At 40.5% G+C, this 22,358-nt stretch overlaps 1 protein-coding gene across 5 annotated transcripts; it reads left to right on the top strand.

Annotated features, from left to right (window-relative positions):
- Window positions 1-359: 359 nt before the first annotated feature.
- On the top strand, window positions 360-21,570 carry LOC108886934 (retinoic acid receptor RXR-beta-A). 5 transcript variants are annotated; one of them, XM_051068582.1, is made up of 13 exons: window positions 360-464; window positions 1,422-1,570; window positions 3,305-3,540; window positions 4,011-4,164; window positions 4,344-4,523; window positions 6,420-6,440; window positions 8,196-8,356; window positions 8,547-8,676; window positions 9,466-9,598; window positions 12,209-12,244; window positions 14,532-14,623; window positions 14,776-14,881; window positions 15,268-21,570. In XM_051068582.1, the coding sequence occupies exons 2-13, from the start codon at window positions 1,555-1,557 to the stop codon at window positions 15,413-15,415; spliced, it is 1,413 nt and encodes a 470-aa protein (XP_050924539.1). In that variant the 5' UTR covers window positions 360-464; window positions 1,422-1,554; the 3' UTR covers window positions 15,416-21,570. The 5 variants fall into 5 exon arrangements, with proteins under 5 accessions (XP_050924539.1, XP_018537584.1, XP_018537585.1 ...); XM_018682068.2 differs by lacking the exon at window positions 360-464 and adding an exon at window positions 478-620; XM_018682069.2 differs by lacking the exons at window positions 360-464; window positions 6,420-6,440 and adding an exon at window positions 478-620.
- Window positions 21,571-22,358: the final 788 nt, after the last annotated feature.

The following is a 22,358-nucleotide window of genomic DNA, read 5'->3' as shown; positions in this document are numbered from 1 at the left end:
TAGATAATGTTACGAAGGAACAATTATTGCATATCCACATGTGCAATAATTGTTCCAGAAAGAAAAATGAGGATCTTATCAATGCAGTTATGAACAATCTCTAAACATACTGCTTTCAAACATCAGACTGTACTGTACATGTCTGGTGTTCATGCATCGTAGAAAAGTATTTGAATAATTGATTTGAATTAAAATCAATAAAAAATGGAGCGATCATATCTATGGGATTGTAACACTGCTTTGCTTTCTAGCACCGCAGGTCCACCAGAGCCTCAGCGTCCGCCAGTAACCTTTTCAGCAACTGACACAGTGAGCTGAACTTGTCTTGACCTCTTGACCTCTTGCACTGGATGTGTCTCCCTCACTCAGTGACATGTGAGGCGCAACATGACCACACAACCCGTCTCCTTCTTTAAGAAGCCAGGCTGCAGGGTTTTGCAGTGATTCGGAGCCAATGTTCAACTGTAAGAGAGCACTAAGCCAAATCCTCCACCATCATCATGTTTTCATCCTTGCAGGGGGAGGGAGGGTTGACTACGAGGCAAAGTGGGGGGAGAGACAGACACACACGGGGCCTAGTCGCCACATCTTTTCATGCGAAGAAGCTGTGCCGCTAAACCGTCAGTAATCCGTATTTATTTGCACTAAATATATGTTTATAACGTGTAGCTAGTGTGTGACTAGAAGAGTTAGACAAAGGTGGAACAAGCAGTACTTAAGTGGTTTGTTTTTGGTTGTCTAGCTCTCCTTCGATGCATTTGGGCTAACTAGCTTGCTAGCTAGGTTAGGTGGCTAAACGTAGCTGTAGCGCTTAGCTTGTTATCCTAGCTTACACCAGACGTAGCTTAATTTTCACAAAATTACATGTTAAATGCCCGTTTGCCTTAAACGTCGTGTTGGGTCACGTAATAACGACTTGATTTATTTTCAAGGACGGTTGCCAACACAGGTTATTTAGCTTCACGGTTGGCACAGACGTTTTAAGTGCTAGCTAGTAGCTAACGTTAGCTTGCAAGAACGGTGGTTTGTTGCCATCTGTCTGGGCTCCATCTACATACTGGAAGGGGTCGTTTTTTTCACAGCGTTGAACCAAAATAACATAGTCAGTGTTTGGTATCAATATACCGTATATTATTTATTTACTAACACTGTGTCTTTGCTCTGTGCTGCATCAGAACAAGACAGTTGTGGCATCAGCTGAGCAGCTGGCTGTTTTGCAAAGTCCTGCTGTAACGTTACATCAAATGCCCTAAAATGCATCAAATACACTCATATTTCGACTGACAGCCAGACAGCTAGTTCATAGCCTTTTAATGGATAGAGTTTTGTTCGTTTTGTTTTACATTGTCATGACTAAATGGGCATTCTCTGTGCCACACCATTATATCATTACAGAGCTCTTTCTTGTGTTGGAATTTCAGACCCGTTTTTGGTTTCCCAAAACGACTCCGGCCCGGGCCTCAGTCCGCGGTCTAGAGTTTGATAGCGGGCTGTGTGAGACGGAAGCACGTCGGTGTATTGCTGCCAGACAGCCCCTGTGCCCCAACCACCATCATGGGCGACAGCAGAGGTAAGAAAACAACTGCTCTGATTTTGTTATCAGGGTGCAACAACATGAATGTCTAGTAATTGCACCTGGAAACTATTGTTAATGTTAACTACAACTTTAAAAATTGATCTTGCACATTTGTTATCATACCTGATGTAGAATCAGGCCTATGAGAGATGTGGAGGATGATTAAACAAAATATATCCAAGACTTGTTTAAATGACAGAATAGTAAAGGTTTTTTAAACACCTTACTGACAGCTGGCACAGTTGACCTATAACCTCCTGCCATCCTAGAGCATATAATCATTTGAAATAAGTCTGCGTCAATTATCCAAATTATGCCATTCTACCATTTGTCTAAAATAAATTGTGTTCAAATATAATTTTGAGTATTTGAAATTAACTTTCTCCTCTCATTGGGCATCGTCTTCTTTCAGTATAACACTTATACTGTTATTAAATTAAATGGTGCATCATAAAATAACCAGACCAGAGATGAGCATCACCACAATAGTAAATTCTGTTCAAAACACAGCAACAGCATATTGTTATTTCCTGTTGCTGCTTGTTTGTTTGTTACCAAGATCTTGCTGTGCTCTAAGGAAAATTTAAAGGTCATCGTTGGGCACAGTGTTTACCAGTAACATATAAGTGTTGTGCTTTGAATCTCCATTCCCATACCAGGAAATTAATGGCAAACCATGTCAGTGTTTGTGCCATAACCTTGTTTAGCTACACCAGACTTTCCACTCTCTCACTGTAAACCTTGAAGTCAGTATTAAGTGCTTATACACAGTGCTGTGTCAGAAATTGATGGAAACTTGTGAGGGAAAAAATACCTTAAATTAAAGAACAGAAGAAAAGAAGTGTTCTCAGTAATTAATAGCATGATTCCCTGAATTTGTCGAGTATTCACATGGTAGTGAAAGCGCTGGCCTCCAGAGGCCACAGCAGATTATTTGTGTGGGCATACGATTGGCTGATTTCTTTCCAGTGTCTTTGAGGCAAGAAAAATAGATTAGATCAGATGACAACCAAGTACACAGCCTCAAGCAGTGAAAATGCAGCACAGTCAGCTGCAGACGAAAGCAGCAACAAAATACAAACCAAAACATAAACAAAGGTAAATAAAACACCTGGCATAATAAAAATCTCAAGCAATAGGAGGATGGTGGCAGATTGATTAAATCAGGGCTATTTTCTTAAGGTGTGACGTTAGTTCTCAGTACAGGGAAAAATATTGTGAAATGGTACAAATCACATTTTTGCATAATGCATAAATGCACATCTCAGGTAATCTCACTGCTCACAGAACATGAGGATGTTTAATTAATGTATTAAGCAATGATTGTTGCCTCATTAGAGATTACAATGAAGACAGCACTACGGTTTAGTCATCAGTAATTACTAGAATGCTATTTTTCTTGTTTTCATGTAAAATGTATTAAAAGTGCAAAGAAAATGTATAGTAGCAAATAGAATATGAAAGTAGTAGGACTGTTTAATAGTTGTAGAAATGATTTGACTAAGAATAGACCAGTAAAATTGTGAATAATTGGTTGTATATCTGCCCATTATCATTATTTTTACAGCTGGTGTTTGGTTGATAATTGAACCAGTATATTTCTGTTTGAATGTGCCACCTATTCCATCTATATCAAAACTATCAATAAGCGTATCCTTTTTTGTACCACATTAATTTAATTGATGATTACATAAGCTATTTAACGTCTGTTCTACTGTCTCTTGTCAGATTCCCGCAGCCCGGACAGTTCGTCTGTCTCCTCCCCTCCATCAGGCCAACGCTCGCCCCCTCTGGTTCCTTCAGCTGCAGCTTCCATGACCTCTCTTCCTCCCATCACCTCCGCTGGGGTCAACAGCCCCATCAGTAGCATCGGCTCTCCCTTTTCCGTCATCAGCTCCTCACTGGGCTCGCCCTGTCTCCCTGGCACGCCATCGGTGGGCTATGGCCCCATCAGCAGCCCGCAGGTAAAGGAAAACTCTTCACATCAGGAGTATTTTTGGAACACGCATTGCCTCTACATTCACTTGTTTTCCTGTTCTGTCACAGTTCAGTTTTTGCTTTGTTCTCCATGTTTTAGTACTGTCATTCTGTGACTTCCTCTTCCATGGGGCCATATGCATTTTGCTGCCAGTCTTTCTTACTTTGGTTTTGCCCCCACTCCTTTTTGTCTCATCTGTTTGCCTCAGTCTTCATATGCCATACGCCAGTTTTCTTTTACCAGTTTGTTAGACAGAGATATAAAAGGCAAGACACAGTTTAGAGAGAGGGAGGAACAGGACAAACAATAAAACAATGGGTACACTCTTGTCCCACTGTGATTTTATTTTATTTTTATTTTGTGCTCTCATGGTGATTATGGGAAACATGTACTAATGCATCTAAAAAGCCCTCTTTGCTTTCATTATGGTTACCTTTGTTTCTGTTGTTCTTTCAGATCAACTCAACAGTGTCCATGTCAGGGCTCCATGCAGTAAGCAGCTCTGATGATGTGAAACCTCCACTGGGCTTGAAGCAGCTGTCGTCTCACAACCCAGGGCCAATGCTTTCCCAGAAACGCCTTTGTTCCATCTGTGGAGACAGATCCTCTGGTGACTATACACCTTAAATACAAGTCTATGCCTTGTCTTTCAGTTACAGCTATAAAGTATACACATTTACAAAGTTGGTCCGAGGCCCTGAGGTGCTTTAAATTTATGCTTTGAAAGATTTTTTATCCTTCTCGCCTTATTCATTTGGCTCTTTCCCCCTCCTTTCCTGCAATCTCCAGGTAAGCACTACGGTGTCTACAGCTGTGAGGGCTGCAAAGGCTTCTTCAAGCGAACAGTGCGCAAAGACCTGACCTACACCTGTCGGGACAATAAAGACTGTATGGTGGATAAGAGACAGAGGAATCGCTGTCAGTACTGCCGCTACCAGAAGTGCCTGGCTATGGGCATGAAGAGAGAAGGTGAGCAAGCAGAGAACTTCAGCACACCTTGTGTACCACTTGTTCTCAACCCCTTCTCCTCATGACCCTGAAAAACAGGCCACTTGTGACACCTTTTCACATACACTTTAAAATTTAAATGCACAAAGTGGTGCATTTTCTCACTAATTATGATTTAATTTTCATTTTAAATGGGTGTTTTATGGGATATTATTTGCAGGAAACCATTTAGCTGACAGAAAGCTCCTAAAATATCTTGATATATAATACTTGATTTGAAAGAATTGGTTATTTACTGGTAGCAGAGAAGCTGCAGTATATTTGTCAGGGACAGACAGACACACATTTCATTCAGCCAGCTCTGTCATATTATACCTTGTCCACTTCAAATCTACGCATGCAACGGTAGAAGGGAGAAAAACACATGTTAAACTTGTACTCTTGTAACACTCATCAGTGATGATGTTAATGGATTGGTTAATTCTCAGTTTTCCTTTGCTGGAAGAAACTAGTTTTCTTTAAGAATGACATATTTGGTCTGTGGACTGACGCTGCTAATGAAAAGCCCACGTCTGATTTTTATCATAAAGGTTTGCCAACTACATTTGGGGCTAACAAGCTCCTGCAACTGCGCTGGCTGTTTTCCAGCTCAGGGTCTGCCTCATTCAAAGTCAAAATTTCAATTCGAGACACATCATTACACGTCATCAGGGTCTCTCTTTCCAAAAAGGGAAAAATGGCAGCCTTCGTTTGCCCAAAAGTAGAGGACACAACTGCATATCCTTTGCAGCCCACAGTATCCTAAAATCTATTGCCATTCACTTATATCATACGTAAAGTATTCAGGTAAAAGGTATTTACTGCCCTTTTACTTTTTTCTTGCTTTCACTATGAATTTTAGAGTCTTATTTGCTCTTATTTGCTGTTGATCCATATCAAAGTCTTTATCACATCCATTATGAGTCAGTGTTTTAAAACAATATACCATGGAAAAAGTACAAGGGGTTTGAATACTTTCAGTAGACTTGTCTAATCACAGTCTGGAAGTATTATATAACCATGTGATATTTACCAGGTGTTGAGTCTTCAGGCGGCCATCAGTCATCGGTAAATACATCCCATGATTTGGACCAGTGAAAAAGCAAATGCAGCAGAAACGCATGTTTTGTCTTGTTAGCAGCTATTAAACTGTAACACTGTTAAAAAGATTCCCACCATGTTAAAAGTGAAACATCAAATTTCAGATGAAATTTCTGTCATTATCATGGCATTGCTTGAGTAAAACACAGTATATAATTATTATATTAGTTATAGTGGCGGTACTAATGAACTGCTATAGCTAGTTGTATTCATGTAATCGCCAAAGAGCTTATTCATGTAAGAATAAATGTTCTTTACATTAAAAATGAAACACACAATATTAAGAAACTGCAGTTGATCTGTGTGCTGCGTCATACAAGTGTCTTAACACTGAGAATCACATTAGATCCATTTTAAGCCAGTTAGTCAGAGATTATCTGCTCTATGCTCACATTAGATTATTGGATTATGACTGAATTCAGCATGTTACGATGCTGCATTTATCATTGGTTGATCATAACAGTTGTTATTTTAATGTAGTCACTGAGTATTAACTTAACGCAGGTGAAGGGAACATTCAAGAAAGCTGCTTTCTGTTGCAGGTACTTGCTATCTAATCTGCAAAGCCTCAACCTGTAAATTCTCTAAACTTCACCCATAACCATAAATGAGATCTTTTCATCTCATTTAAGGTTGTGGGTGATGGGAAGAACGAGTACAGAGTGGTAGAGGGGGAGATGGGGGTGGGTAAGCCTTGTAAACACTAACCCCCTTTCCCCCTCTCTTCCTCTTTTTGTTTCCTCTCGTTCTCTCTCTCCCCCCTCCCTCCTTCTGTAGTGGCCAAGATGAACGACAGATGTAAGGAGAAGAGGGAGGGAGGGGTGTATGTCTGTGCCTGTATGACTGAGCAAGAAGAGAGAGCGAGTTATTATGTTGCATATCAGTTAGAAGGAGTTAGTTTAAAATGTTTTCCATAGTTTCTTGCCAGTGCTCAGAGGTGGATCAGCGCCAGCCTTGAATCACTTCCCCGTGTTTTTTTAACCTTTATAGATCCAGGGAAAGTTTGCTGAGTATGCACACTGCTTTTAATCATCATCCTACTTTACTTTAAAGTTACTTATTTTCTATTCTCACCTGGGTGCTGCCCAGAAAGGTCACAGTTACCACAGTCAGCCACAGAGCAGATCCACTTCTGTTGAGGAGCATTAATTTCCTTGTGTCGAAGGCTTTCATGGTTTCAGTGGCAGCCTTCCAACACAAGCCCACTTTTTAAAATTCCTAGCCACTGTCAAGCCTTTTCTTTTTCTGTGTTAAATTCAGACATAATGACCAATGCAGATTAATAGTGATATGAAGTAGATTAAAATCAAGTGCACATACTAGGATCCAAACTTTAAGCAACTTATTATTAGTTGTTGTCAGACATGTTTATAATCAATTAATCATCAAAAGAATACCAAATATTAGCTTTTTCTTGTTTGAATAATTGATACTTGAAGTTCATGAGGCTCAAGTTTAAAAAAAACAACTTGTAACTAAGTAATGACATAACACAGTTTGCTCCTGCTCAGATCCAGTTTGTTGCTTTTGAACAAATACCCCAAAATGTTTAAAATATGAAGCAAACAATTTACCCTCCAAACATTTCTGAAGTCCATTTTATGAGACTATTAAGGTAACACAGTACCATTCTTATCTATTTGGCCAGTGACATTTTCTTTTGTATGACACAGCCGTCAGCTTGCATATGTTTTTATCAAATCACCTTGAGTGACCAAACTAGTCACTTAACCTCAGTCTGTGTCTACTGATGTCTGTGGTGACTTTTGACAGTGAAGCCTGTCACACACCCAAGAATCCCAGTTTCCCTAATCTGGGTTATGGATTGTGAGAAACCTTGTTACAGTAGACATCTGCTGAAAGAACTTAATTTTTTTGATGATGAAAAAAAGTCCAGACAAAATGTCTACTGTCAGTGTCACATTTCATCATCATTCCCACCTGAATGTCACTTTAAATAATAACAATAACAACAGTATTAGTAATAATAATGGCAGTAATAATAATGTGTGTTGTGTATGTCTTATATGAGAATGAAAGACTGTATGAGAGACTTTGAATCTATCATAAATTGTAAATAAATGTCTCTCTGCTTTCCTGCTGTTTTGCACATTTTTTCCATATTAATTTGGTCTTACTCTTTTATCCTTCCTCATTCTTTTTGCATCTTTTTGTATGCAAACCTCTTAAACCAATCTTTTTCCATCATGTCTCTTCTACATTGTCCTCCGTCATTCTTCTTCTCATTTTATCCATGATGTTGTCTGTTGGCACATCGCTCCAACTCATCCCTTTCACTAAATTTCATTCACTTTCTTTTCTGTGTTCCTCATTTTGTCTTTAATTGTCATATGTTCTCTACCATTGCCTACATGACCCAACTCCTTGCTTCCCCACCTTGTCCATTCCTTTGCTTTTGCACCCTTCGTGCTTTCACCCGTTCCTCCACATTTTCTCCTGTGTGCTCTTCCTACTCTTTTCTCCTGTTCTCATCTTTCTTGTCCTTTATTGTTTTCTCCTGTGTTCCTCTCTGTCCAATCCCCCATCCTGCAGCTGTCCAAGAGGAACGGCAAAGGAATAAGGAACGAGACGGTGAGGTGGAGTCGACTAGTGCAGTGAATGAGGAGATGCCTGTGGAAAAGATTTTGGAAGCAGAGATGGCTGTAGAGCAGAAGACAGAGCTTCATGCAGATGGAAGTTCAGGTGGCAGCTCTGTGAGTAGTGTGGATGGTGGAAATGAACCACAAACTGTCTTGCATTGAGGTGCTTTGTGTTACACTTGATACACGTGATTTTCAAATGAAGTTTGAGATGATTTCCTGTGGATATAAATAATACAGTGCCTCTTTATCAAATTATTTGATGAAATAATCAACAATAATTCTCTTAATCTGCTTTATTCAGCCCAACGATCCTGTCACCAACATCTGTCAGGCAGCAGACAAGCAGCTCTTCACCTTGGTGGAGTGGGCCAAGAGGATCCCTCACTTCTCTGAGCTGCCCCTGGATGACCAGGTCATCCTGCTACGTGCAGGTAAGCTCTCAGGGTAGTTTTATACTTTCAGCAAATGTTGTCATCAGACGGTGTGGGTGAGGATCTTTGTGGATGTTTGCGTGCCCACTTATTTGTTGTGTCAGTGTGCACACCAACTGTGCATATGTCCTCCACACAGACTCCACATGGACTAGAAAGAGCATAACAAAAACAACTTTGTATCCATGTTGTCCACAGCTGTACATGTGCACACCAACAAATCAACACCTCCCTGACAAATTGTCCAGTAAAACTGAACATCTTGAACTTGTCTGATGTGTTGTGTTGAGTGCTTTGTTTACATACTCTGCTTCAGTGGACAATTAAAGCAGGTTTTCAGTTTTTCCTTCATCAGTTTTTCCTCAGGTTTTCCTCCAGTATAGTAGTAAACAACTCTGTGCTTCCATTTCTGCAGGAATCAGTAAGATCCCCATTGACACTGCCTTGGCTGTCACTTGCAGTTTGTCCGAGGATATTTGCATAAAGTTGAGCATTTCTCAGTTTGGACACTTTTTGAATGTGTAGAGCTCAGCAGGGGGCGCAGGACTACAAAGCCAGGTCTCATTAACAGCAGCATTGCTGTCCCAGCATTTGGTATCAGTATGTATGAATGGCCTGTAGATGTTACTAATTTTTTTGACAGTAGATGTTGAGACATCCTCAATTTGGAATATTTGGACCAGGAACATTCAGTCATATCAAGTATTAGGAAATAAAAAGCAGCACACTTGCAGAATATTTAGACATTTTGCTTCACCAGAAATACTCAAGACACCAACTTGTCAACAGGCTGGAATGAACTCCTGATTGCATCGTTCTCCCATCGCTCCATCTCCGTGAAGGACGGGATTTTACTGGCCACCGGCCTGCATGTCCACAGGAACAGTGCTCACAGTGCAGGCGTTGGAGCCATCTTTGACAGGTAATACACAGATGCACATATGTACAAACAGTATAACTGTGACAGACATACTACACTAGTGATTTCCCCAGCATTTAGGAGTTTGGGTGGGTGACACTATTGGAAAGGTCATGCCACCATTTAAGTGTTTTTTCAGGGGCCTTTCTACTCACCTGTGGTGGACCCCTGCTTAGAATAGATCCACTGGACCCCCTACACTTAATTTAAAATAGACCCACTCTGAAAGGCCAGGTAAAATCCACAACCCCCTCTTTAAATCACATGGTAATTCCACATCAGTCCTGAAAGTTAGATAAATAAATTATTTATCCACATGAATCTCTTTGTCTCTGATGGTTTCACATTCACTGTTTTTATAAGTCAAACATCAATGTTATTCATGTTTAGCTCTGTTAGTGACTGGGGTAAGAACTTAGGGTACTGTGTCTTCATATTTGGCTGGCTGCAGCTGCTGTGTTCTGCGATGGCTGTGATTGGCTGAGAGACTTTGCTGCTTTAGTGCTGCCTGTAGGGTGACAGCGCATGCCGGGGAGGCTGGTGACTAATGCTTACCCATAGACATGCATGTGCAGACACACGCGCACACACTCAGCGGCATAGCACCTATTTTATAATGTTATCATGGCTGGCTAATGTACAATACTAACTTGTGAATATATAATAGGAATGTCCCTCAAAATACTTTAAAATATGTTCATATAATAGTTTACATCCCATTATTGTACAGGACGCTGTTGAGGCCATGGCTATATATTTTGGTGTTTGTTTTTTTTAATTGTCGTATGATCATCTCAACATAAAGATCTTTGTTGTCTAATGTAAAATAATTACAATCTTCACATAAACCATGATCGTGCAAAAAATGCAGAAGATTCTGATAATCACGTGCGATAATTGGTTTCCACCGTCAGCCCAGAGTCTTCTACATTTCTGCCTAAAACAAGCTTGTTAGTTTGAGATCGTGAAATATTTATTCCAGTTACCGCCATGGCCTCTCCAGCTGTCTGCATTACTGCATCAACCATCAGTTCTGTCGCTACAAACCAGTAATGAGATACCTCAAAATACAGATTTTGTTATTTCAGGGTGAATTAAAATGTGACCCATGATACCATAATGAATGCTGGTTCATGTCATAATGGGATGTTACTGCATTATTCAGGGGTGTATTACATCAGCAGGTTTTACTGCACGTTCAGTGCTTTTAGTGAGACGTTTTGTTCATTACATCTTCACCTGCTTTAATCAAAAAAATCCTGCAAATCTCAATGACCTTTATGTAAAACCCCAATTACATCACAACGTGTCAATTCACTGTTAATTACACAGTAATTACATTGTTATAAAAGATTAATTTTGCTGAGAAATCCAGTCAGGTTTAAAGCAAGCTAACTGGGCTCATGGCACATGGCTCAATGATTTTCCTCTGACACTTATTAATTTTTTTTCTCATAGCACTGCTCTCTTCTAGCAGCAGGCTTCTGTTTCAGCTTGGCATCAGCATCTGTTTGAAGTTACTGAATCATATTTAGATCAAGGAGGATGTAAATAATGAAATACCCTGATATTTCTTCATAATGCATTACTTGAATTAGACTTCTTGCTACAGGGACCTGAAGTGTAAAATAGAACAGCCGTTATCAAAACAACTGAACAAAACAGAAACCAAGAAAGCAGAACTACACAACAGAAAAACATATTTCACAACACAAACTGACTAAAGAAAAAGCGCAGTGTTTCAGAAAACTTAACATTTTACAAACTGGAAAGAGTTCGTACCTACTTCTTTGTCATTCTAAGCAGGAAGGGCTCTAAAAATATGCAAATATGTTGGGGAAGGAAGTGCGATAGAAAATTAAAGAAACATCCAAGCATTCCCTGCCCTTACATACTCTGTGTATTTGAGTGACATTATAGTCGTCCATGACAAGAATGACAAAGATAGTGGACACCTTACTTTTCTGTTTTGTTGTTTTCTGAAATATTGTGTTTTTCTTTTTTGTAGATTTCACAAGTTGTAGATTTCTGTTTTGTTGGTTAGTTTTGTGTGTTGTCAATGTGATTTTGTTTTGCACTTTGAGCCTCTGTTTTTCACACAGTAGCCATAGCTCAGTGAAACTTTCTTAAGTTGCTTCTCATGTTGTATTGACATTTACAAACACCTGTTAAAGGTTCAGGGTTAATAGATTCATGTGTACTAATGGTTTTCTGCTGTTATGCATTTGGCTCATAAGATTTATCATAACCTCCTTTCTGCTTATTTTAATATATGTGAATATAATGGTGCCTTGTTTAAGAATATAAATTATGATGTCATAAAACTGATCTAATGTTTATCAGAGGTCCACATTTAACAGTGTCAGTTTAAGGTACAGGTGCAAGATAAAGCGAAGTTTGAGCCCAGACATAAAAAATGTGAACAATCCCCATGCACACTGTTGTTCAACAGTTTTAAATATATCAGAAAGTAATGTGAAACAACACTGATTTTCACCATGTGAAATCATATGTAAGCTCTATCTCTCTGGGCTCAGAAAATAAATAGAATACTGTAATAACAATGTAACTGTGTAATGACATTGTAATAACACATTGTGGTTGAATACACAGGGCGCACAATGCCGAGGTTGGGGCCATATTTGACAGGTAATTACGCCACTACACAAACACTTCTCTCAAACCCCTCCTCTTCAGTCAACACTGAAACAAACACAGAACCAAAGCTCAAAGGTCGATGCTTGTAGGCGTTTGCGCAGCTTTGCAGAAGCCAGTCAGTTTTCACTAAAAGATATTATTCTGAACAACATACGCTGAGAATTGTTTGACTGTGTCACTCAGTCAGCTGTAGTGGTGTGGGTTCGATGACGATGTCCTGCATTTTGAATTTTGAATTCAGCACCTGTATTTGGTTTGTGACCTTGACGGTTCAAAGCCTCGTCCAGTCGCCTGCAGAAAACCTTTCATCCTTTGCCCATTAACGATGCCTCTTCTTACCAAACCAAATGCTTGATGAGCCTTGCCAGACCATGATGAGCAAATCAAAATGTGTGGGCTGGCTTTGTTAAGCTTTGTGAAGCTAAGCTAGCTTTCCCAGGGTACTAATGGTGGGATGTGGTTGTATGACAAAATAGTGTATTGCTTCAGTTTGGGATACTATTTAACACAGTCGGGTCAGTTAGTCTTTAGAGGATGTAATTTACTGTTGACCCTTTTGGAGGTGTTGGCCCTGTTCAGTCCAAGAGGAAGGCTAATTTCTACCACTTCTCAACTATAAATATGAATAAAGCATTCTGTTGGGTGTGTATAAAAGCTTGATTTTTGGGGGGCTTGGGCATTATGAGTTATAATCAGTCCATATCATTAACAGCAGATGTCTGTTTCTGATTGTGGGTAATGAAGTAGCAAATAAACTGTGTGTAATGATCATCCCTTCTTTCCCCTCCATCCCTGGTCTGTATAGACTCCTCCTCTTCATATCCCTGCAGAGGAGAGCAGAAGTAGTGATTAGGATACACTTGCAGCCCATGCTACACCGAGCCTCATCAGTCCAAACTGACATTTCGTATATTATTGCACTACACATCTGAGGAAGCATGGTTACGTTTTTCATTAAAAATGTATTAATATGTTGGTAAGAAAAGGCTTAGTCAGGGTAAGTTTTGTGGTTGCACGCATTGTTCTTGAATAACATCTATCTGAGTTCTTTAGGTAAAGACTTAAAATATTAATCTAAAAATATTCTGACCAAACCCATGACCCACCCTAAAATGAACAGGTTTTAAGCCCTTGAATTATATCTAAAAAGGATTAAATGTTATCAAAAAGTCACAGAATTATTTGTGTTTATTCCCCTCTGCGAGTGAGAACATAAAATATGACTGTGTGTAAGGGCTCGGAAAATTACAGACAGGTGACAAAATAAAGGAAAAATCTGAAAAATTAGTGGAGAAACAGGACGACAGTGCCTCCATCCATAGGACACGAGGTGGCACTGAATGAAAATAATATGAATCATATACTACGGCCTTTACATTCACCAGATCTCAGCTCATTGAACACCTGCGATGTTGGACCGACGTGTCGGCAAAACACCAATTGAGGGAATATCTTTTGGAAGATTGATGCTCCATCCTTCCAGTAGACTTCCACAGACTTGTAGAATCAATGCCAAGGAGCATTAAAGCTGTTCTGACGACATGTGATGTCCCAACAACTTCCATGTGTTTTTGTCACCTGTCTGTAGAATATGTGTTTGGTCCTTGAATCCTGAGTGCCACATGTTCTCATGTCTGAATCATCAGTTGGGTGAAAGAGGTAATAAAGTGGATAAAATTATGGAAGACAGACCGTGTGGGAAAACCAAAAATCTTCCATTTTTACTGTCCAGCCATGGTAGATTTCAGTGTTCTGCAGTCACTCACTCAACACTTCACAACGACTTCCATGTGTTTGCCAGCACAGCTAATTATAAATACAACAAAGACAAGCAGCCATCAAATTAATAAGCTGGAAAAAACAAAAACAAGAGCAGCCGCAGCCAAAACTTACCACCATTTGGTGGCAGCAGTTTGCCACCTTGGCCAGTTTTAATCAGTGCTTGTTTTTTCCTGCTGAAGCAGCAGTTCTACAATGCCCTAAGTGGTTTGGACATAAAGTGAATGCACTGAGCAGTAACCATAAATAACAATGTGAGTATGGAGTCGGGTCCCAGTTGTTCTTACTCTTTTCTTCCCCTCTTGTTTTTATCACTTTCCTGCTCTCTTTTTTTTTTTTTACTTATGTCCTTCCTCCTTCTCCCATTCTTTCTCTTGCTTCTTCTCTCTTCCTAATCTGGCATTGTCCTCCTGTCTCCAACTGGGATTCCCCCCTGCAAATCTCCTCTCCTCTCCTCTCCTCTCCTCTCCTCTCCTCTCCTCTCCTCTCCTCTCTGCAGGGTTTTAACAGAGCTTGTAAGCAAGATGAGAGACATGCAAATGGACAAGACCGAGCTGGGCTGCCTTCGAGCCATCATCCTCTTCAACCCAGGTACATGGACAGGTGGAAAGTTGAAAGTCATGTGGAAAATATCATTAGGGACACTGAACCAAACAGGACATTTTGATGTCTGAAAAATTTAATTTCAAATGTGTCATTCTTGTATCGAGATAATGAAAATGTTCTTTTTTTTTCACCTGAAGATGCCAAGGGTTTGTCCAACCCCAGCGAGGTGGAGCTCCTGAGAGAAAGGGTTTATGCGTCTCTTGAGGCATACTGCAAACAGAAATACCCCGATCAGCAGGGCAGGTGGGCTATAACAGACAGACATACCGACAAGATGTCTCTGTGACAGGTGGAGCTGCTGCTCAAAGGTTTTAATCAGTAGATGACTTCTGAGAGTATCAACACACCAAGCATAAGTAGTACTTTACACTGTTTTATATTATTAGATACTATGGTTTTTAGGATGCTTTTTGTGATCTGTTCCAACTCACTTGACTCCACAACCTGCAGCAGTCAGTTCCACTCTAGTAAGTTAAATTTCTGCAATTTCCAGAAAGCCCCCCAGCAACATTTTGAAGACTTTTACATTGTTTTCTTGCTTCATGCATCTTCTGAATTCTTTTTCAGTTTATGTGATTGATAAATCTGTCACTTCTCACTCTGCTGTCACCCCTTCCTCCCTCGTCCAGGTTTGCAAAGCTCCTCCTCCGGCTCCCAGCACTGCGCTCCATTGGTCTAAAGTGCTTGGAGCACCTGTTCTTCTTTAAACTGATTGGTGACACGCCCATTGACACCTTCCTGATGGAGATGCTAGAGGCGCCTCACCAGCTCACCTAGAGGAGCCAGGTTCGGTCCGGTCAGGATCCAGTGCACACCAGGATTACCGGCACGTTGCCCCGTGTTGGGTCGTTGGCTCTTTTCGTTGGGCCTCACTTAACTGCAGCACCTGCTGGTTTAAATGTACCGGCTCTCACACTTGTATACACACACACAAACACACACACACACACATATTCCCTGTCACCGGTTAATTATCTTCACACATGCACATGCAGGTCTTTCCTTGCATGCATGAATTGACATACAACATAGCTAATACACAGATGATATGGCTCTGAATGAGTGGTATGCTAATACGTAGGCATACTTAAAGAAACACACACACATATTCACCATCTTTTCCCATACTTGGTTTTCCACAATAGGGGTTACGATTCAAGGAATATATGCCCTTTTTATCACACATATACAGTAAATGTCTTAATTTTAAGTTAGCCTTCAGTTTTCACATCTTCATCTCACAGTGGGTTTTTGCTTCTGCGTAACTGGTATACTTCCCCTGTTTTTACTTGGGTTACTTAGTTACACTGCTAGCTGCACCTCTGTATGTAATATCCATCACTAGCCGGTTAGTTATTCTTGTATGGTTTTAGCTTAAAATCAGGTGCATAGCATTTCAATCAACTGTCCACCACCAAACAAATCCCTTCTTATTGGTCAGCAGGTGTCCAGTAATGGACAGGCAGAATCACTCTCCCAGTTAGTTCATCCAATCTTGTAAACATTGAATATTTTATGCTTTTTTGAATATTCATGCTGAAACTTGTTTGAGTTTCTATTTTGAAGTACTGTACTCATGAAATGAGAGCTTTTTCCAAGGCATTGAAATCCAGGAAAAAGGGGCTGGGAGCACTTTGTTGAGCAGACAAACTTAGTCCCTCCCACCCTGATGCGCACAGCGGGCTTTGTAAGACAAGAAGAATGACTTGAATTTTTTTTTTTTTTTTTTTTTTTTAAGTTTTGATTTTATCCTTTTCTCTACTTTGGCAGTTGGTTGGCATTTTAAACAGCTTGAGGCTCACAGGAAGTACAGCTTCATGCAAGACAAAATAGTATTTGTTTCTCTTTTATCTTCTGTTCCCCCAAATCCTCCCTTTGCTGGTGGTCATTTATGCACTTTTGTGAGTTGTAACTGTGTAAATGTTCCTGTTTTCTTAGAAATGACCATCTTTTCTCAGACACCTAAGACGATGTTGAAGGTACTACGTGTAGGGTTTTCTCATTATTGCATCATTGTCAAATCAGACGTTTGATTTGTAATTGAACTTGCCAAATAATTGGCCACTTCCTGTTCAAAAGAACCAGGTTTTGGCAATTAACACACTACCAGTCAAATGGTTGAATATTGTGGCTGGCAGCAGCTATGTTAGTCTGTCCCTAACACCCAGTAAAAGTCTATTATTCCTGATAGGTTGCTCTGTATTCCAAAAAATCTTATTTGTTTCAGCTGTCCTTTGGCAATTGAGAAAAATTATTTTCTCTGCTGTCTGTAACTGGTCAGCCGGTATCTAAGCTGTGTGGCCGAGTAAAAAAATAAGTCTGGTGTTTGAACCCTGTGCCCAGCAGAAGTGTCCTTGTGCAAGATATTTAAGCAGTTTGAGATGCTGCACTCTGTGCTCTGTCAAATTAGGTGGAAAAGCTGATTTTATGTAGCAGAGATGAGAAGTGTAAAGACCAGCTGAAATGATTTCATTTCACCTGGTTGTTAATCAGTATTTTAATTAGGCTTATCTGCAATACAGTGTGTTTGGTTATGGAACAATTCACAGATTTTTGAATTACAAAGGAGCTTTTGTATGTTTTGTTACTGTAATGCAATAGTGAAATTATTAGTGCTATATAATGGAAATCCTACACGTACTACCTGCAGCTTTGGAAACTTTATTCAGCGTGTATTGGCTCAATGCTTGCAACTTTTGTACAGTAGATGTAAATAATAAAAAAGAAACCACCAGAGGAGTCATGCAGAAACAAAGGCCTGCTCACACTTGTGAAGGTGAAATATGTGGCTCCAACAAAAGAATTTAAAAGCTCTATTTTCTGCTGTTGAATCAACCCCCTGTGTGATGACGTCACCATGAAACCGTTTTTGAGCCCAGGGCCAAACCACACCTCACTGCTGCTTTTGCACCAACTTCTGCCAATGTTTCCTGTTGTTCTTGGCAACTGATTGGCTGAATTTCATTGACAATGGCACTTGACATTTACTGTGATTGAAATTTGTGGGCAACTGAATCTGAGCATTGCAGTGAGAAGTCAAATGCAGCTACCATGTGATCAGGAGATACAAAGCAAACTATGAATTAAACCGTCTACACTTGCTCAAAGATGAGCAATACTGGGGTACACATAAAGATTTATTACCGTTTTTTGTTAGTAAAGTATTTAAAAGAGTGTTGACATTCTGAGGTATATTTAGCCTTCTTGTTAGTCACCACATTTACTAGAAATTAGAAACGTACATTTTGCAGTATCATTCTACAGGGAAGAGGTATAGCTGTCCTCTACCAGGTGCTAAATAAATAATATGGTCTTTTAGTTTAAGACTTGCACATTTACATCAATGCAAACACAGTATGCAAGTACACAGACAAATCAGACAGCCATTGTCCACTCATTGAACAGGTCTGCTTAAGATGTAGATTTCCCTCTTAGATTTCTTTCTTTTTGTTATTTTATGACCCCTGACTTTATTGCAGAGTCCCAGCTATTGAAAATGAACACCAGCTAAGTGCTTGTACATTTTGGCTGTGGCTGATAAGTCTTTGTACTTTACCAGACACAGTCAGGGCCTTTTGTATTTTAGAAAGTAGTTGGGCTGGTGGAAGGAATGAAGGTAGCTGTTGAATTTTTGTGTCCACCAGCTACTTTGATCAGAATGAGCAACGAGCTTCCTGCCCTGCAGATAGTCCAAATAAGTTCTTCTCAGAGAGGATCCTTTGCCTCCCCCATGTGATGTGGACTTGGAGGCTGGCAGTTAGATGACCTGTAAGACAGGTGGTTTTCTCTAACATGTCAATAAGTTGGTCTAACCTTAGAGTTTGGTGTTGTTTCAGTTTTTCTCCATCCATGCATACATAGTCAACTCAACAAAGTAGTCTCCAGATGTCCATTCATTTCCTACACACAGAGAAAAGTCAGCCCCTCATTCGTCATTGCTGCGTCATTTCGGTGTTTGTTGGCAAAGAAAAGCAAGTTGGTGGCGACCTTACGATTTAGGTGACAAGCACCAACATCTGCCAGCGTTCTTGTACTGTACATGCTGCGATACGGTCTCAGTGCTTTATGGCTTGGTTTGGATTAACTAATACTAGCAGTCTGAGTTTTGAGACTTCAGTGCAGAGGATTTTGTGGCCGTCAGGCTTTGAGATCCGCAATCTGGATTAGAGCTCATCTCTCCTAAAACAGTTGGGCTATGGAATGAAGTTTGTAAATGCAACCCAACTTGAGCTTTTCCCCCCGTCTCTCAGAACATAGGCTGACTTTAGGATGTGTACTTTTGTAAATAATCTCACCTTTTGTTAGGTCGACATCTCAGCAACTTTCTCTGCAGGATTTTATTTTTGGAGCTTCCTCTGTTGAATGTTTAAGCCTGCTGCTACTGCATCATGTTTATAGCTGGGGATGGGAATGATTACACAATCAGTCAAGAGCTGGAGCATCCGCTAGTTGACATTAAAATACTAGTCATATACACAGCTGATGGAGCAAATGCCATCTTTGTTGATAATTCATCAAGAAGTCAAAATATGCAACTTGTGTAAACATATTGTGGTACCATGGTTAAACAGTTGTCATGCAATATGTGCATTGTGTTTCATTGCATTTGTAAATTCAGCTTAGTCTGTTACATAAGTTCATAATAATTGGCAGTGAAAGTATTTAGAATTCTCATCCCTCCATTTAACAGCAATGCATATAAGTTTTGCTATGCCATTTCTATATTTCTTTATATTTTGCTATGAGCTTAGGTCATTTAGAGAATGAGAAACAGATACAATAAAAACAAAAAGAAGCTATACAGTCAGTGCAGGTTCTGTATGCTAAGCCACTTTAAGCTTTGCTGATCAGGCAGACTGTTTTAGCAAGAGCCGGTGGTTGGGTATTTCCGTTTTTTTTTGTTTTTTTTTAGCATTTGTTATAGGGTATGTGTGGCCACATGCGTATGGAATCTGTCTGCAGCTACAGCTTTTGACTGGCAGATACTGTAGCTTTGGCTGTGATGTGCTGAGCGCTGTTGAAATGATTTGTTGAGCAAAATAATGAAAGGATGCACAGAGGAAAAGGAGCCAGGCTGGAGGGGTAATTAACTCGCCCGTTGACCTGATGCTTTATCAACACAACCCAGCCTCCTCCTTTCCTTCACTTTGCCCCGTTTCCACTGCTTTACTTTAAAGTTAACAAATGCTTATTCACTCACCCATGTGGGCTGAAAATTACTGGCTTTGCATTGGAATGGACTTGTAAAATAAAACTATGATTCTTGGACTGTTTGAAAAGGATGTGAAGCTTTTAGTGGAATAAGCGTTGGAGAGCTGTAAGGAGGGGATTCAGTGCCGTGTGTCCCTCTTTGCTTACTTTACTTGACGGCAGAGCAGCGACGATCTGCGGTCGCCATGGGAGACCGCTGGATCGCACCGCACCGCCCACAAATGTTTGTCGTTGCAACCGTGTGCACTCAAGGCAGACGCATGCTGTGACCTTTTGACTGTGTAGCAGTATTGTTGTCGCCATCTTTGTTACATTTTGAAATTACTCGCTTTTTTGAAAATAAAGACATTGATTAAATATGCTTTTTTTGAAATGGATCACAGGCTGTGACTGAAGAATTGATCACCGTGTATAGATTAGATATCAGGGCGGCATTTTTACTCATTAACACAGGCCCCCTGGAGCCAAGGCCCATCCTGTTATGATCAATGAGGCGCAGTGTATGCTATGCAGCCTTGAAACCACCACCCTCACTGGTTTGTTTATCACTGCCAAGCTGTTTGCGGATGTGGCCGTTTAAATGCAGGGCCACTCAGTCCCCAGTGCTTGTTTGTCATGTATGTTGTGATTATTGTGCAGCGCGCTAAACAGTGTGCGCTAACCTTGGCCTGTGTAATGCATACTAAAGAGGGGCCCTAATAGGAATGGAATGACAGCTCGTGTGGAGAGGGGAGGACTGGTCATAGGAGAGAGAAGTAGACCAGTGTGTGGCCCCCTCTGGGTGCTCAAGCTGTGCATTGGTGCTTTTTATAGGGTCCCCCAGCCTGAAGATGTCTGCTTTGGTTTCCTAGACACAGGGAATTGCATATATATGAGTGAAATGCAAATAAGGAATGATGTAAAAGGGTTAGCCTAGCCTAGCCCTGGACCTGCTCTTCTTCAGTTGGATTTGGTTAGGTGTTTCTGCAACCTGACGTGTGTTTACTGTGTTAGTCCTATGTGGCTGTAGCAGTAGAAACAACCCTCAGAGTCTGCTTTAGATTATGAGGGAGAATCTGTGGCTCTAATTGAAGACACAGTTCAAAGGCCGCCAGAATCCACACGGGTCTGGTCTGCAGGCAACACCTCTGAGCAGGATCTGGTTACACTGAGTGAACTTGATGGGAGGGATCAGCTGAGTATGATTGCTCTCTTTAGGGAGGAAGAGGTTGTTGGATTTTAGAGTTGGAGGAAGGATAGGTCAGAGAGAGAAGGAGGGGAAGATAAGAAGGGCAGGGACTTGGAAGAACTCGGATCAGGTGTTCATTTGTCGCTTGAGAAGTAAAACAGAAATACCAATTTTCCAGTAGATCTAGAATCTTCCTTAATTGTTTACTCTTCACCTTTAAAATTCACACACTGTTTCTTTGTCTTGTTTCCTGTCTCCCTCTTCTCCAACTACGCTATTCATCTTTTGTTTATTACAAAGTATTAAACAAATACGAGAACTGTAAAATCAGAATGGAATCTGTCACTCTTTATTTTTAAATTTTCTCTCTTTCTCTTGTGTCTGTTCTTTGTCCTGTTTGTATCCTACTCCATCGTACATGTGGAGCTGATTGACTATTGTGTGCTTTGGGGATTGAAAGAGGAAAAAAAATATGAATAATTTTTTCAGTCATTAATTCTGAACCTTGTTTCTGTTTGTTGTATCATGTCCGAGTAAAGGTTTTAATACTGTATGTCAAGTGTTTTTCCTTTATTATTTAAAACCTCTTTTTGAAACTCCACAGAGTATCGTGTTGTTAAACAAGGTTGGTAAGTTGTTCCAGATCATTTCAAATATTGCAAGATATAAATGAAAATTACGTTTAATTGCAGTAGTTACACGCTTTTAACACTGTAGGTTGAAAATTACTGGAGTGCGCTCATTTCCTTTAAGCTCCACATAAAACACCCACTCTCTTTCCATGAAATGGAACGTCCCAACTCAGCTCCCACTGTGTCCTGGAGAAATGATGGTACACTCCTCAGTCCAGCAGGACCCCAGGGCCCCGGAGTGACCGCTGGCGCCGCACTCCCTCCTTTTAACCTCTAGAGGGAGCACTGACCTCTTGTCCTCGTCCAACTTTCTACAACCGCGGTCTGCTGGTGCTCCACCTACCCCCTCTTCTCCCCTGCTCCTCCCTCCATTAGGACTCCTTGGTAGTGAAATCACTCTGCATTGCCTCCCCGCCTACTTTTTCTACCTTGGCCAATAAGAAAGCAGCAGAGCTGAGCTAACGTTTTTACAGGTAAATCTCATCCAGCTCTGGTGGTTTTCCTCTGCCACATATTTAAATGATGAGAAAGATAAGCATACGCCTATAAGTCTTTATCTGTGTGGTGTAGTCGGGGGCTGCTCTCGCTCTCTTACTCACTCTCTCAATATCTGTCTCTCGTCCCTCCTCCATCAGTCTGTCTCCTCCCTTGACTGTGACAATCTGTCCAGAGCGTTATCCAGAGTAACTCTTCCTGTTTACAGAAGCAA

The sequence above is a fragment of the Lates calcarifer genome, linkage group LG3 (genome assembly GCF_001640805.2).
Source record: "Lates calcarifer isolate ASB-BC8 linkage group LG3, TLL_Latcal_v3, whole genome shotgun sequence".
NCBI lineage: Eukaryota > Metazoa > Chordata > Actinopteri > Centropomidae > Lates > Lates calcarifer.
The sequence above is the reverse complement of the archived record's forward strand: the minus strand, read 5'-3'. Positions and strand labels throughout refer to the sequence as shown.

Excerpts from the sequence above, each read along its gene's own strand:
- LOC108886934 (XM_051068582.1), top strand. Across the intron at positions 8,357-8,546 it reads GAAGTTCAGGTGGCAGCTCT|CCCAACGATCCTGTCACCAA; the intron begins GTGAGTAGTGTG and ends TGCTTTATTCAG. Across the intron at positions 12,245-14,531 it reads GTTGGGGCCATATTTGACAG|GGTTTTAACAGAGCTTGTAA; the intron begins GTAATTACGCCA and ends TCCTCTCTGCAG.